The sequence below is a fragment of the Lipophrys pholis genome (assembly GCF_963383615.2).
Source record: "Lipophrys pholis genome assembly, chromosome: 20".
NCBI classification, from domain to species: Eukaryota; Metazoa; Chordata; class Actinopteri; order Blenniiformes; family Blenniidae; genus Lipophrys; species Lipophrys pholis.
Window position 1 is genome coordinate 1,971,225 of NC_137648.1, and position 16,687 is coordinate 1,987,911.

The following is a 16,687-nucleotide window of genomic DNA, read 5'->3' on the forward strand; positions in this document are numbered from 1 at the left end:
GAGAAAATGTTCCTATACATGCACGCAGCAGCTATTAAAGGAAGATTTTGTCCGATACCTTTAGCACAAGGGTGTCAAACATAAGGTCCGTGGGTCAAAACCGGCCGCACGAGGCTCCAATATGGCCGCCACACCACCAAGAAAATTTCACTAATATCGAGGAAAACATTGATTTTTCTTGTTAACAATTACCATCGAGTTATTTCAGATATCAGAGATGCTGCCATGACAGCTAGCTACCTTGTCGCTAGCAAACAAGCTCAAAGTCAGTTTGTAAAAACATCCATAATACAACAGTTCCATGAGCCGCTTTTTACACATTTTACTTTTTTTGCACCAGAAAGTTTCAATAAAATTGGCTTTATGTTGAGATTGTAGTAATTTTCTGTAATAGTTTGGTTTGTAAAAAATATTGACATTTTTCTATCATGTGTACTTTGTGCTACGACAAATAAAAAACCTTTAAAATGAAAATGTAAAGGTTATTATGGCACTATTTTACCGGTCCGATTCACTCAAGATGAAATTGAGACCCTCAGCGAGCATGTTCCATCTATAATGCTACAGGGACGATCATTCTGTTCTCAATGAGAACACATGTGACCCACACATGCACATTATAAGGTGAATTATTGAAGCAGCAAAAGCTCTCATCTTTGACTTAGCATCTCATTACATTTGCCATGCAATCTTTGTTAATGGTCCTTCGTATCATATTCAGCCTCGATTCAGTTTGCATATCATTGTCCAAGTACTAATGCAGACATCTTTAAATTTCATAGGCTAATGGGTGCTTTGTTGGAACAGAAAACCCGAAGCTAAGAGCAAACCAGCATTTCAGCATCAGTTTTTGGGAGTAGCTTTCTATTGATTTGGGTAGAAGTATTGCTGAAGGAAAAAATATTTGATTCTTTATCGTCTGCTTCACTCTTGCTGAAACGACTCCACAGTGTTTCCCTGCTGCTGCTCTGCTCGCTGGCTGCAAACTGTGGACTGGATTTCCTGAAGGGAGGCGGGTCTCAATGAGACGAGGAGTCATGAGGCAGGAGATCCAGTCCACAGTTTGCAGCCAGCGAGCAGGCTAGGGAAGTAGCACTGTGCTATCCAACTTTTCATGACAACATGTTGCTGTTTAGATGGATTTTACATTCAAAACGCCTCAAAGCAACGCAGCAACGTGGATGTTTGCAAAGCCGTAGTACAGCGAGGCGGCGCACTGCAGCCAGACGTTACTGTTTTAAACCTCCAGCTCACCGAGGAGAACGGCGCTGACCGCGCCATCAAAACAATGAACAGCAGCTCCTCCATGCTGTAGCAGGCGATTCACACCTCCGTGAAGCTGCATCCTACTCCACATAAAGGTCCGTGAAAATAGCTCCAATCGTTTGTGCTGCGTTGCTCAAGACTTTCCCCAGAGATTAATAAAGTGATTCTGAAGTTTTAAAGATAGAACTAGTTTATGATGAGATGATGACGTCACGCAGACCCCCACATTGTCCAAACTGAACAAAAATACTTTGTACTGCTTCCTTTTCTTAATCATACTAACCTCAAGTTGCATTTCGAGAGAATACATGCATACATTAGTACATGTCATACTTGCCTGAAGAGAGGAGTTTAATACAGCCTCAAATCAACAATAATGATAATAATAATATTAAAGCAAACAGCTCTGGTATTGGAATAATATCGGTATCAGCAGATATCGGGATAGGATCAGGTGAAAAGAATGTGGATCGGTACGTTCCTACTTTTCAGTGCATGTAGCACTCCACTACAAATCAGATATTGGAGAGGTGGAAAGGGGGGAAAAAGTTTTTAGTCTTTGGTTCATGTGACTGCTTTAAACTTCTTTGAGAAGTGTTGACATTTCGTGGTGGTTTACACTCTCTGGGCCAAATCAACGCTGATGATGTCTGTGCGTGCTCTGCAAGTTTTACCATGACAGATACGAAGGAGTACAACAAGCCAGTTTCTTGTTTTTATTCCAGTTTTGACCTGAATCTATCCACAGCGTACTGTACTCCCCCCGTCATGTTTCGGTCACGCTTCAGGCTCTCCTGTCAGTAAATCCTCCCGCAGCTTCCCAACGTTTTACTTATTTACTTTTTTCCCGCGATCTCTTGACGTCCGTGTCTTTGCTGCTGGCTTCACACCTCATCTATCCCCTTCTTTCTTCTGCCAGCCACATGCAATCACCTCACTATTACCTCAACACATAAGGTCTGGCTAATTACCCCAATCATTTATTATAATTACAGATCAGAGGGGCATGATTGGGAAGGTTAGGCAAGGTTTTTCTCCTCCTTGTGTGTGTGTGTGTGTGTGTGTGTGTGTGTGTGTGTGTGTGTGTGTGTGTGTGTGTGTGTGTGTGTGTGTGTGTGTGTGTGTGTGTGTGTGTGTGTGTGTGTGTGTGTGTGTGTGTGTGTGTGTGTGCACTCTTACCCTGACTGAAGAAGTGATTTACCGTGATTCCCTCCGAGCCCAGGAATAGCAAAGAAGCCACATAAATTCTCGCTGAGGTTTCCGCTCCTGCTCTTGTTTGGCTTAATCACGTGCGGTCCTGTTATTAGTATGAGTCACACCCAGCAACTTCCAGTTCAATACCGGAGTGTAGCTCTCTGACTTTTGGCTTTGCAAAGACTCTTTTGTCAGTGTGTTCCCATAGGTATCCTGATCTATACCGAGATGCCGTTTGACTCATTAGTCACAGGAACGGCAATTTCAGCCGCGACCAACTTGCAGATTTTGTGTTTAGTTCCCCCTCGAAAGCTCCTCAAAAAACTTTCTTCTGCTTCCTGCCTCTTGCAGACAGCAGTGGAGCTGCAAACACAGACGGTCTGCATCTGACTGCCAGAGTCCAAAGGGCAATCATTTTGCAGAATCTTTCCTCCCACCACACTCAGAAAAGGCTGAGGGAATTTGAATCTCAACGTTTTGGTTTTTTTCTTTCCTCCTTCCAGAAATGAGTTGTCGAGTGGTCGAAGACACAGTGTGACATTTGATACCTCTCCGAGCTGCGGCGCTGAATCCTCTGTTACAGATAAAAAAAAAATGCACGGGACCTTTTACCTTGGCTAAATCTCTTTTCCTGCAGAGCGCGAGTCATGTGGGAGTCCTTCCAGCCAAACTTTGGTTCATGTTGCCCTGCAGGCTGGATTGCTGAAAATACACACATGTGCACAGATAAGACTGCTAAAATTGGGATGCGGTGATGGAATCACACCCAGGCTTTAGATCGTGTTGTTTACAGTGAGATGTCATTTGCATAAAGCACATAATGAACAGTCATTGCTCAGCAATGCAGGAAGATTTGCCTTCTCTCTTAATGCTCATTCCACAGATTGAGCACTCGGCCGTGTTGGCGTTCCATCCCATTATTGCATGTGAGTGGTTGCTCTCTACGAAGCTATTTTCTTTCAATGTTTTGTTTTTGTTTCTATTTTCATACTGTAAATCCCACTCAGCCACACACTGCATCAACCACAACAATCAGCAGTGGGCTTCGTGCCACTTTCATGAACTCTCACGGAGGATTTTCATTTCTGCAGGGAAACAAAATAGATTATAGTAATAAGACAGCATAGCACAGAATCATACTAATTATTTACAGGTGAATGTAAATAATCGCAGAAACATCAGAATTGAAGACGAGGATTCGTTGTTTTTCATTTAACTTTCGATTTGTTGATCGATGCTCCAATCAGGGTCAATGTTGTTCTAAACCTAAAAGCAACTCAGGAAGTAAAAAAATAATTGTTTTTCCATTTTCGTTTCAGAAAAGTTTCACGTTTACATGGCAATGGCAGAAACACTGAAAACGATGTAGTTTTTATTTTGGGCCACTAGTGGGAGCTCTTGTCTTGTGTCATGTGAAATAGTGTCCCGTAAACAAGGCCTCACTCTTACTGACAGTCATCCATTTCTTTCACTTTAATACAAAGCAAGGTGAGTTAATGACCAGTAGACACGCTATTAAGAAATCCACATCCACATAGGTTAACTTAAAATTGATTTTAGATTGCTGGGTTTTGTTTTCATTAATTTGGAAACAATTACAGGATTACTTTTTTTTTTTTGTTTACCCACAATTGAAATAATGAAGCACTTTACAATTGCTACAGCCCTCAATACTGGTCATTTGTGAAGCAGGGTTACAGTTGGAGTAATGTAACGTAAAGCAATTGGGATAAATAGCTGTGTTTGATTGCAATATCCCAGAGACTGCTTTGTGGATTTGTTAAAAAAAAAAAAAAACATTTACAATAGAAATACATGTTTAAAAATGTTTAATTCTTATTGTTTATCTCATTTCAGTCACTAACATACACATTTCTGCTTCAGTAACTGAGCATTAGCGTGCTGTAACATGTGCACTTACACCGTTAACAAATTAAATCTAAATCTTTCCTGAGCTGGTTTCGGCCTTTAATGGACGTATGTAATGGTCATCGCCGTGCAGATACCTGATTGCTTTTATTTGCGGGCTAATAGCGTCCCTTTTTCACTTATTTTTTTTATTTTTTTTTTACTTTCTTTTCAATTAAGGTGAAAGCGAGGTCACTAAAAGGTTTTCCTCATAGCTCAAGTCATTCAGCTTCATTAAAGCCTCAGTGTGTATTCATTAACGGCACAGCCACAGGTCCCTGAAGCACACACTCTTTTTATCCTCCATAAACTAATTAAGAACTTATTAATCCTCAACAACAGTTTGGGCTTTGCACCCTTTCCGCAGAGTCCCTCCTAAAAATCTAGTTATATATTTAATTTTTTTTGCTGTTTTGTCAGTGTGCCAGTTGTTCATTCAGGCCTGTTTGGTATTAAAAGCCACACACTGAGCCAATTTTACATGCTTATCTGGTGAAAGTGCCTCTGACTCATCACAACGTTGCTCCAGCTCATGCAGAATTAAATATTCAGATCATATCATTTACAGGACAACATTTCAGAAAGCTTAAAATCTGTGATCTTTTGTTATACAGTGTGAGGGGTTCACAAACGACCGTTCTCCTGGTCATGTGACGACACTAAGCCCGAGATATTCATCTGATAGTGACTGAAATCTCATTTCTCACTACATCACACCACCGCTACGTGTGACTCTTACTAAACAACCAATAGAAATAAAGCGTCACAAGCGGCAAAAAGACAGTTTCCAATTTTCCCAACGAATCAAAATGCAGTATCTTGTTTTCATTCTCCGTCCACTTTTCTCTGCAACATTTTGAAAGTGAAACGCTGAAAACAATGTAGTTAGCATGCAAGGCCACAAATTGGCCCTGTTAGTTGTTTTTGTGAGGATACCACACGCATCTACACAAAAAACAATAAACTATAAACATTAACGATGACGTCTACACAGACGTTTGTATGTACAGACAACCAAGTTGTTATTACGGCGACTCTCAACTATAAAACATGACTCCCAGTCCACTCTGGAGTAAAACATCATTCTTGTGGTCCATCTACTGAGCATGTACAGAATAACTATTTACTGCGGTTGTGGTGCTCATGTACATTGAGAGGCTCTTCAAAAAGTTTTGTTGTCCCCATTTCCACACAGACAGAGTCGAAGCGTTTTCAAAACCTGTTTTTGAAAGCTGTTTTGCAAAAAGGTGTGTTTTCAGTGGCTGCCAGCATCGTTGTCGTGTGAACGGACACCCAAAATGCTACGGAGGTTTTTCCATTTTCACTTGACAACGTTGTCATTCATTCCAGAATCTCCGTAGTTGGAGTCCAAGCTTCAGGGGCCTTTCTTTCTAGAGTTTGCATGTTGCATGTCTCCATATGTGAGTTTTCTCCGGTTACTCCAGTTTTCTCCGAGAGTCCGTGAACGTTCGTCTGAGGCTACAAGTGGAAACAGTTTGTGTGATTCAGATCTTGTGCTTTTTAAAGCATGGGGACTGGTTGTAGTTGATGATCAGAGTGCGAGAGAGTGCACTCCAGGTCATTTGTGGTGTATAAGTCCGGGCCTTTTTGTATTTTTACATGTTCTCCCTTTGCGTTTCCTCTCAGCAAATTTAAAAAATGTATATTAGTGTGGTTTTGTGTGTGAGAGTGACTGTCTTTTTTTCTCTGTTTGCCCTGTGGTGGAAACCCAACCGGTCCAGGGTTCACCAGACCTTCACCTAAAGTCAGCTTAAAGTCAAATTACCTCCAACACTCACACTCCTACATTGGATCGAGTGATGTAGAAGACTAATGATGGAAATCCATCTCCATTCTCATTCGACACGTCCTCACGCTTAAACGTACTGAGATGCTGGAAAATCAACACATCTCAAACTTCTCCTGAAGAGGAAAGGTTGAGTATATTTCTTAAGCACCAGCAGACTGACACGTCATTAGAAGCTGTAAATGTATCATCAAAATGCACAAAAACTGATTGTAAATATAAAAATTAAGTGCAATGTATTAACCACAATTGTGTGAATAATTGAAAAAAATCAACTGACAGAGAAACAGCGACCAAATCTCAAAGGATAAAGACATTAATTATTTACATGTATTGTAAAACAGTTATCGCAATTACTCATTATCACATGTTCACCTCATGCAGCCCTACTTTACATACAGCCCTTGAGAATGATTTATTTCTTGCTGCCTGATATCGACCTCATTATTACTCCTCTTAACAACCTTATGTGAGTCACTGAATTTACCAACCTGTAAATGTTCCAGTTGATAATATTGAGTGGAAACTCACGCTGAGGGGATGGTGATGTGATCTGAACGATCGCTCACAGCAGTATATATAATATAAAAAACTCGCAGACCTCCAAAAAGCATTGGATCCAAATCATTTATTTTATTGAGTTCTGAGAGACCGCATGCAGAAAGAGCACAAACACTTCTTATTACTTGGCAGGTGGGGGGGGGGGGGGGTCATCCAGACATGCTGAAAGCCTCAGGTTGTTGCTGCTATTTACCTTTATTTATAATGAAAGTCTTGCAACAGTGATTGGAGAGGTGTGACTGGAATGTGAGATGCAGCTTCAATTAGAGTGTAAGCCCAATATTGATGAGATTGTCCCTCGTTCTCCATCTTTCTTTTTTTATGTGAGGAAAAGTTGTTTTTGTACTCATAAAGATGAAGGTGGTGTGATTCCTACAGGCTGTGTTTCCAGGACAGTCTGTCTTTAGGCCTTGAGCTGTCTGGACTGCAGAGTCACTCCTCCATATGTTTTTGAACACAATTTCTGTTTATTTCAGCCTATAAAAAGCTGCTCTGTTGAAGAAAAATAATCTGAGAAGTCCTGTTGAAGGTTGTATTGTGAAATTGTCTCTCTTGCAAGATACATTATTAAAATGCTTTTTAATTGCTTTCAGTCTGATTCCTGTGTAGTTGTCTCCTTGAGGTTTTATTGAGAAGTTTCCTTGACAGTTTGTCAGCCATTATGGAGTGAATGATCTTGTTTGATCGTTTTCTTTTTTAAGAATTGTATTTAGCCCCTCTGATATAGTTCAGACTCTGGTCATTCTGCAAAAAAGACATTAAAAAGAGGCGAGCTAGTCACTTTTGTTGTAGATATACGAGAGCTGTCGATGTAGATGTGTCAAACACATAAAGCCCAATTTCATCTAGAGTGGGCTTGAGTGAAATACTGCCATAATTGTTCTAGAGTCTAGAACTCCAGAACGGTGGAGACGCGCTCTCTCAATTGCCCAATCAAGCTTCTCTGTCCAGCGATCTGATGAACGAGTCTGGGTTTAGCGGTACTTGCCTGACTGTACCAGGTGAAATGTTTGGTGGAGGGGGGTTGTGGTGCGGGCTTGTGTTTTGGGAGTTAGTTAGTTAGTTCCAGTAAAAGGAACTCTGAAAGCTCCAGAATACCAAGACTCTTTGGACAATTTCATGCTCCTAACTTAGTGGGGACGGAGATGGTTGATCCAGTTTGACTGTCCTGCCCAGAGTCCTGACCTCAACCTGAGTGAACAGGCCTTCTCCTCCCACATCAGTGTCTGACCTTACAAATGGCCCAAAATTCCCATAAACACACTCGTAGACCTTGTGGAAAGCCTTCCTAGAAGAAGTAATGCTGTCAAAGCTGTAAAGGATGGACCGACATATTAAATCCTATGATTTAAGGATAGGTTGTCACTCAAGGTTAAATGCATGTTAAGGCCGGGGAGCCAATACTTCTGGTGATAGAATGAATTTTGTCATGAGATACAGCAGATACTGTGTTTAGTAGATGGTTTCGAAGTGTCTGGATGTGTAAAAGGGTCACCCCAAGAAGCTATTTAAAGGCTGTGGTGGAAAGTGTCGTTTATACAAGCTGAAGCGGAGGAACTTTAGTTTCCGGTCTGAACTTTGGAGGACTTGCAGAATAATCTGCAGCTGCTGACTAGACTGTCTCGAGCTGTTACTGTAATATATTGGGCAAATATTGCACTCATTCGATTTTTATCGCTGAACGCAGCCACCTGCTGCACATCCCTGCATGTCAAATGTATTTCGTATTATTCACACATATTATTGGATCACGGGGCCCGCGGCCGTGGAGCCCTGAAGCTTGCACGCCGCGCTGCTCCTGTTGTTCCTATTTCATTTCCTGACTTCCAGTGCGAGTCGCATTCACTCCTCGGAATTCGGTTTTCATTCCGAACGATATTAAACTTCAATAAGTTGATTTGTTCCCGGATTTGTTGCATGGATTTGAAGTTTAAAAAAAAAAAAAAAAGCTTCAAGGTTGCTCATAACTCAGAGTCATTTCTCAGACTCCGTGGCTTCTCTGCCGTGCTGTCGTCAAGCGTGCAATTCACCGACGTGTCGTCGGCTCCATTTTTATCTGTCACATTCGTTTTGTGCGTGATGGCCGCTGATGCTCGGCTCATTAGGAATTCTCCCCCTCCCCCTCCCCCTTCCTTCTCCTGCTGCTGCTTGTATCAGAAGCGGGAGGCTGCGACTCTGACTCACGTTCGTCCTTGACTGATCCCCCCCCCCCCCCCCGCATGAGTTTGCCATTTGTTGCCCCTCTCGATCTTCTTCTTTTCCTCAATTTCTTCTTCTTGCTTACTCATCCCTCCCCTGTGAAACCTTTCATGCAATCCTCACATACTAAATTGGACGCTGAATTGTCTTTAACTGGCCGTTGTCCTCTCCCCTCTCTCTCCAGGAGCTGGTGGGCAGTAACCCTCCGCAGAGGAACTGGAAAGGAATAGCGATCGCCCTCCTTGTCATTCTGGTCATCTGCTCGCTGATTGTCACCTCCGTCATCCTGTTGACACCAGGTACACGGCGCAGGATGGGGAAAAGCGGGAGGGGCCGCCATGCTGCACACACCACAACACACACACACACACACACACACATAAACACGCACGCTCGCCGGCACTGTTTACACAGCCATTATCATGCGCGGGCATGCCCATTAGGTTTCGTAATCAATCCTGGCGCAAACAGAGAAAGCGTCGGTGTTTCTGTCCTTGTATGTGGTTCCCGGGCCTCCGCAGTGTCACCCGAAGTAATGTCTCAGTAAACGTCCACACGGGTGTTCGCGCTGTAACGGCCACGTTTAGTGAAGGTCAGGAAACCTCATTGAAGCCAGCTTACGCAACACTGCCTGCTTCATAAACACACTCCCCATGTGTCTCCTTCACTTAGTCTTTCTTCTCCCGTGCACACACACACACACACACACTTTGGACTTTCCTCGGTTATTTTAAGTCATCAGACTTTGTATTTCAGAGTGACCTTCAGGTTTTTCTGCTCGCACATTTAGATTAGCGCTTAATCGACAGACCATCTGTGTACATTCAGCCTCATAAAGTGCTTTGATATGGTTTTATGCACAGCCAGAGTCAAATCAGTCAACTGTCAGCGTGCGTGTACGTGTGTGCCTGCTATAATTCACTTACAAAGACACTCATCACTGTGTCCTTGTTTATGATTTTCTGTCACTGCAGATTGCAGGTAATGTTTTCTCCAACGCCGTCGGTATTGAAGTGATTTCAACGTTGTCTTCAGAGATGCAGGGTCCTGTGATTTATGCAATGCAGACGGAAAGAATTAATAAAAGCTGTATTTACTTGGTGTGCACGCGACTGGCTTGCTAAACGCCTTGCTCGGTGGCGCCCACCTGCTACGAGTTGGAGGTACTGTGCCATGAAACATCAATAACAGATAGCAACTGAAAGAATAATGTCTGAAAGAAACGCAGTCTGACAGAATTGTCTTACATAGAAACTAGGTTGTTAGAAAAAAGAACAACTTATAATCACTCCATTTGAGCAACACACAACCACATTTAAATCTTTCGTGTATTAACCTGCATTGAATGCTGTGCTAGTGCTAGCTGGCGGCGCTTGTTTTGAAGTTAGCATGTTTGGCTACAAACGTTTTCAGATTTCACTCCCGGCTCCCAGTCTGAGACGATAACGCAGCTCATCATGACAATATGACGCAGCAAGTTCTGCTTCCACTGAACTATGTTGAAGGAAAAGGCTTCTGGAAGTAAATGGAAAATGTTGACCGTGAACGATGCTGGTAAGCTAAACGCTGACCTCCAGAGTGGCTCACACTTCAGTGGCATTAAAAAATCCCATAAAGTAGTTGAAGATTGTGATTCAAGGCTTCAAATTGCACTTTATACACACAATATATTCCAGGGACAATGTTTGAAATAATTAACTATAATTTGTGCTCAAAATGTGCCTGTTTTTCCATCTTTGTTTAGGCTCAACATGACAAGTCTTAATTTAATTTTCCATTTGGTAAACAGAGGAATTAGTTGACAGGCACATCCCTAGTATTTACCTATAAAAACAAAATCTCATGGATTATCAAAATATTGTGTTTTAAACCGCTTCAAACAACTCATTATCTTCGGCTTTTAGCATTTTCCTATTGAGAGCTAAAACAATGGATTTTTCCCCCCCATTTTATCCCTTTATCCCTCTGTGTCCTCTATCTTTCCTTCTCACAACAATCACTTGCGTGTCCTCCATCTTTGCATTCATGAACATTCTCAATTTATGTTCCTCTTCTCCCCTGTTAGCTCCATCATCTTTACCGTACATCCCCAACTTTCCCTCACTTTCCTACCAAACTGTCCAACTTGAGTTGTCCCACTAATGTACTCGTTCTTGAGCCATTCTGCTATCTCCCAGTAATAATCTAAACATCAACTCTTTCACTTTCAGTTCAGCCTTTAAACCAAACCAGAAGTACAGTTGCACACTTTCCATCACCAATTTTTAACGATTTTGTTAACCCAGGCCTCAACATGTCCAGTATAGTTACCATATTTGCAATTAGTATATTTGATTTGTCAAAGGTTTCCATTGGCTGTTTTTTCTCAAGCAGAATTCTTTATTTAGCCACACTGGGATGGGTGTTAAACCTACACTGCCATGTCTCATTGGAGCTGAGATTCTTACCAAGCAGAATCCTGCCATAGCCAAATCTTGCCAAATGAGTGTGAGCATGTTGCCTAGTAACCAAGTCTCCAATCTTCACTTTCAGCACAGGAGTTTGCCTAGTAGATTGGAAAAAATCAAACAGGCTTTGGTAAGCCAACCACGTCAAAAAAAGGCTGAGGAACACATTGTTAACTGCAAAACATCCCGGCCAACGTCACCTGAAGGCTTCCTGTGAATTCTTGTGTCCATTTATTGAGTTTTTCCAGGTGAAAATTGGTTAGAAATAAAAAAAAATAATTGGAAGCAGATGAAAATAAATCTGAAAAAAAATGGAATTAGGTGAATTTTTTTTCACCTATTTCTTGGACCCTAGATATGTAAACTCTTAGGCATCGAAGCAGTGAGGCCAAAAGCTCCATGTCACCTCCTGGCTGCGACTTGTTAACGTCCCTGGGGTGTTTTGCTCTGAATTTGGATGAATCCGAGTTGTTTTTACATGCCGATTTCTAAAAACAAGGCGGGCCAGCGGGAGTCGGGCAGAAAGTGCAGGCTGGTGGCAGGTGGTGTCTCCAGCTTGTACCCCGGCCTTAATCTGTCCCCTCCCTGTGCTGACTCTGTGTGCTCAAGCAGAACTGCTGCGGCCTGGTTCTTTTTAACCTCCGGTAGACCGCCCAGGGAACAAAAGCAAATATACAAGTATTTTCGAAGCTCTCTCTGTTCAAAAAAGTGCCCCAGCCGCATCAAAACCAGCACTGAAAATGCAGTTTAATTAGGCGTCCTGAGCACCTGGGCTGACTTTCAGCTTGTTGCAGCGCTATAAATCATTCCACAAGGACAGTGGTTTGTTTGGGCAAAGACAGTTTGTTTTACTTCTTTACTGAGGATATCGTAATTGAGGTGAATTGTTAATTGAGTCCCCGGATTCCACAAAGTCAAATAAAGTATTTGTACAAAGAGAGTGAACTTAGAAAGGTCGATTCTTTAACAAAACTATAAAAAAGAAAAGAAAAAAAGAATCTGTACTGGGGTTTTCAATACAAACAATTAGGGAAAGGCTGAAACAGCACAGACTTTCTAATGACAAGGTTCTTTATAAGTGATATTTTAAGAAACAAGCACTAAACTTATGTTTGTTTTTTGTTTCCGGGAAGTTAGAACCAAAGAAGTAAGAACAATACATTTCCGTTTTTCAGCGGGAAGAAGCCTGCAGTGGAACCAGACTCGGTCGTGATGGCCATCCGTCTGCACTAGTTGAGCTGAGGGAATTGTAAAGATCGAAAAGAACTGAACAGCAAACAGCAAAATAATCAATGCAGTGGAGACTGAAGGGAACAGAGAGAATAAGTCAGATGCATTTAACTGTACCGAGATTCTTACAGGAATGTACAAAGAAAGAGCTAAGAATCCATTACAACATTTTCAAGCGCAAACGCAAAACTGTCATTGTGCCTTGGGTGTCCGTTTCCATGACAACAGTTCTCAGAGTCAAAAACATAAGACTTTTTATAAACACTTTAAGCTAGTAGTCATCTTAACTGAAAAATGCAACTATTTGGAAAATGCTTGAGCTCCATCCCCATATAGAAATACTGAACTATCTACCACAGCTGTGGTAGATAGTTCTTCTGCGAGTACATGGACAATAAAAACTATGTTTGCCTCCAGAGTGTCATGACTCCGAGGCCGAATTCTCCTGGGACTTGATAGTTTTATATTTAGTGTAGTCAGTGTAAGAGCAATCCTCATATAAATTGTTCTCTGCGTGCATGTATGTGTGGTTTCATTACAAATCAAACAACGGTGCAAACTCGTTGCCCAACATGAAAACTACTAATTGTCGTGTAATTTCTCTAAAACAAACCAGAGATATGACACGATGAAAGTAAAAACATCCAATGTCCCATGTTGAACACCCTCTTTGTTCAATCTCCCTTCGTTTTATCTGCACGCTTAATCCTGGCTACTGTTGCTTACATAAACTTGGCTCAAACTCTGAAAACAGAGTTTGTTGCCTTCAAAATATCCAGGGGGCTTAATTCCTGTTTAATCAGACATTTTTAAATGATAAGTTGTTGTTTTGTGGAGAGATACTCGCTGGGGAGTCTCACAGGAAACCTGTGAAAATTGTCCTCAGACAACAAACCTCGTTCCAGCTTTCTGGAGGCTCTCAGCACCCTGGATGTTCCTCTTGCTGCTCATTCTTGCTTGTTGGGAACATTTAGCCTGCTCAGCAGTGGCATGTGTTTGCAGGAGCATTAGTATTCTCCAGGCGGTGCTTGACGATCGGTCGAGCGAGCGTCTGCAACACCCCTCCTCCCCCAGATCTCTGTCATTGGAATTTTTTTTTGGTTGTTGATGAGGCTGCATCTGACAAAATCTGACATTCATGCCCATTTTGCACGCATCGATTGAAAAGGTGTGTAGAGAAGGAAAAATTAGGAGGGTAAGGACAAATCTACTCTTTACAGCATTGTGCACATTTGAATATTCACATGGTCTAATCCTCTTTTTATCACCTGAAGTGACATCACATTCAATTCCTACACTGGTTTTACCTTAATGAGGCAGGAAAGTGACATAAACAGAGCGCACGTGAACTAATATTGTGTTTTTGTGATGAGTGGTGATATCGACAAGATAAAGCAATAAAACAAAAGAAGAATGTTCATCATTTTTTAATGTTTTCTTTACTCACACAATCAAGACCAGGGTTGTAGGAGTCTGGGGGAACGGGGTCACCAGTCCATTGCAGGGCGAACACGCAGCTGGACAAATGCACAGCTTAAGGCCACATTTACATGACAACATTTCAAATGAAAATGCATCATTTTTCCATTTTCCTTTTTTCCAGTTTTGCGTTTACATAGCAAAGTCGTGACAATGATGTAGTTATCATGCCAGACCACTAGTTGGCACTGTTTTTTGCTTTTGTAATCAAACCACACACACATAGAAGCAGAGAAATAAAACACTATACACACTCACAATGGCGAGTGCACAGACCTTCGTATGGACAGACGACCAAGTTGGATTGTTATAACAGTGATAAAACTACCAAGTCCCAGGACAATGTGGACCCTCTGGAGACCGCCATTGTTGTTATTGTTTATCTACTTGTGCAGAAGAACTGTTTACTATGCGTATGTGCAACATTTCAGAAAAGTTGTGTTTTCCCCGGTTTCCACGGAGACGGACTCAAAAAGATATGTATTCATTGGCTCCAAGCATCATTGTTGTGTGAACGGAGCTCCAAAAAGCAACAAGGGTTTTGTGTTTTCACTGGAAAACTTTGCGTAAATGAGGCTTTAGGATGTCTTTAGATTTGGAAACCAGTAAATCTGGAGGAAACTCATGCATACACACACACACACACACACACCCCCACACACACCCACACACACACACACACACAAAGGGAGAACATGCAAACGCCACAGGGAATAGTTCTGGATTGGAAACAGAAACTTTACTACCTCAGAAAAAAAGAAAAAGATGACTTGAATAAGATGATAACTGAACAAAACAAGAAAACAAATAAGAAGATGACGGCCAGTGGTGTCGTCCAGGTTTTATGCAGCTATACTTGATAATCTCACCTCCAAATCCCCCATGATGCACCACTCAGCACTGTCTACGAGACAGATTGCCTGGGTTGACAAGGCCATGACCCCCTAGTCTGCTTCTAATTGGCTCGTCCTCTCTGCATTCACTGATTTGATTGGTTAATGTCTATGTTTACCATGCTGCATGAGGCCTGACGAACCAATCAGAGGCAGAGTAGGGTCGGTCACGACAAGGCAAATATTGACTGCTACATAAACAAATCTAAATTGAGACAAAGGTTGAGGGGGGTTAAAGAATACTGGATAATTGTACGGAACAGACACTTTTTCTAATTAATTAGAAAGTACATACAGTATGTAAGAACAACAATGATGTTACATTTGCTAATAACTGCAGAAGAGTGGGTGTATTGTACGTCACACACGGGAGGTTAAGCTTCCATTTGATATGCCACTTGGGCCTGTTGTGGAGGAATGCTTCTTAAGATAAACCGCTCCAGTGTGAGTGGAAGGTCTTGATGCTCACTAAATGCATCATAAGTACTATGACTAGGATCACTATTCCATCGGCACCGGCACCAGCAGGGTGAAATGAACTCGTCTCCCGACAGTTTGAACCCAGCTCACGTTCCCCGTTAGCGGGAGAGCAATCCAACGCTCGCTTAGTGGACTTCACTCTGGCGCATTCTCTCGGCTTCAGCAGTCTCAAACGGCGTCACTCTGTTAGTCGCATGCGCACAATCACACACAAACGACAATGGCTGCCATTCAAGGTGTTCCACCTCCAGCGGGAGCAATTTGGGTTCCAGTGACTTGCCCGGTTTGACATTTGGACACGGCGAAACGAGGGAATCCACCAACTGAACCACAGCGTCACCGGGTAATTACAGCATCATAATAACAGGAAGAACCGACTGCCAAGGATTAAAAAGCGATGTTGCTATGAACGCTTGGCCGCCACCTCCCAGTTACCCTCGACAGGATGTCGGTTCATTCAGTAACTCGTGTCACCGTTTGCTTGATTTACTAAGACTGTCTAAAACATGCTCAATTGCATGATTATGCTTATAGATTGCACTTTTTAGTTGTATGTTTTGCAGGTGATTAATGGAGAATAACGAATCAAGCAACATCAAATAGCATTCAGGCCCCATTTACACGACAAAGTTTTCAAGTAAAAATGCCAAACTTTTCATGACAGCGCATCTTTTTGAAAATGGCTCTCGGGGTGGGACTTTTTGAAAACGCTTCGACTCCCATCTCCATGGAGACAGGGGGGAAGAAAGGCTAGTTTTTGTTCTCTGTGTGCATGTGTGTGTGGTTTCATTACAAAAAAAACAACAACAGCACCCAGTATTGCCCAAACCATATCTTTTTCAAAACGGTTTCGGAAACGAAAATGTAAAAACGATGCTCATACAAATGAAGCATTTGTATGCATGGTTCTGTTTCCACAAGAAAGGTCTGTTAAAAACGGTATTGTTTAATAGTGGTTGTCAGGTAGTGTTTGGAAGGAGGTGGACATAATAGAGAAAGTTATCAAACATATGGGAGCATTACAGCAAAGAAATCAGTATTTAGCACAAAGGAATATGAAAGAACAATGCGGTAAAACAAAGGAAATATATTTATGAAGTCTGCAAATAAAAGTCGTGGCAGGAAATGCCCTTAACACATTCGCAACAGCATCTCTGACACATGTCCAATATTCCACATTCCAGCTGAATTGATTGTGTGTGTTGTTCTCAGGGATCCTCGTT

The 16,687-nt window shown here is 42.0% G+C and overlaps 1 protein-coding gene across 1 annotated transcript in view; it reads left to right on the forward strand.

Moving 5' to 3' along the window:
* Window positions 1-16,687, forward strand: part of LOC308125778 (A-type potassium channel modulatory protein DPP6-like) — a gene marked incomplete at both ends in the record, with an annotated part of 217,073 nt that overhangs the window by 123,236 nt on the left and 77,150 nt on the right. The window contains one exon of the mRNA XM_080489766.1: window positions 9,120-9,234. Within this exon, the coding sequence (XP_080345892.1) occupies window positions 9,120-9,234 (115 nt within the window). The remainder of the gene's footprint in view (window positions 1-9,119; window positions 9,235-16,687) is intronic.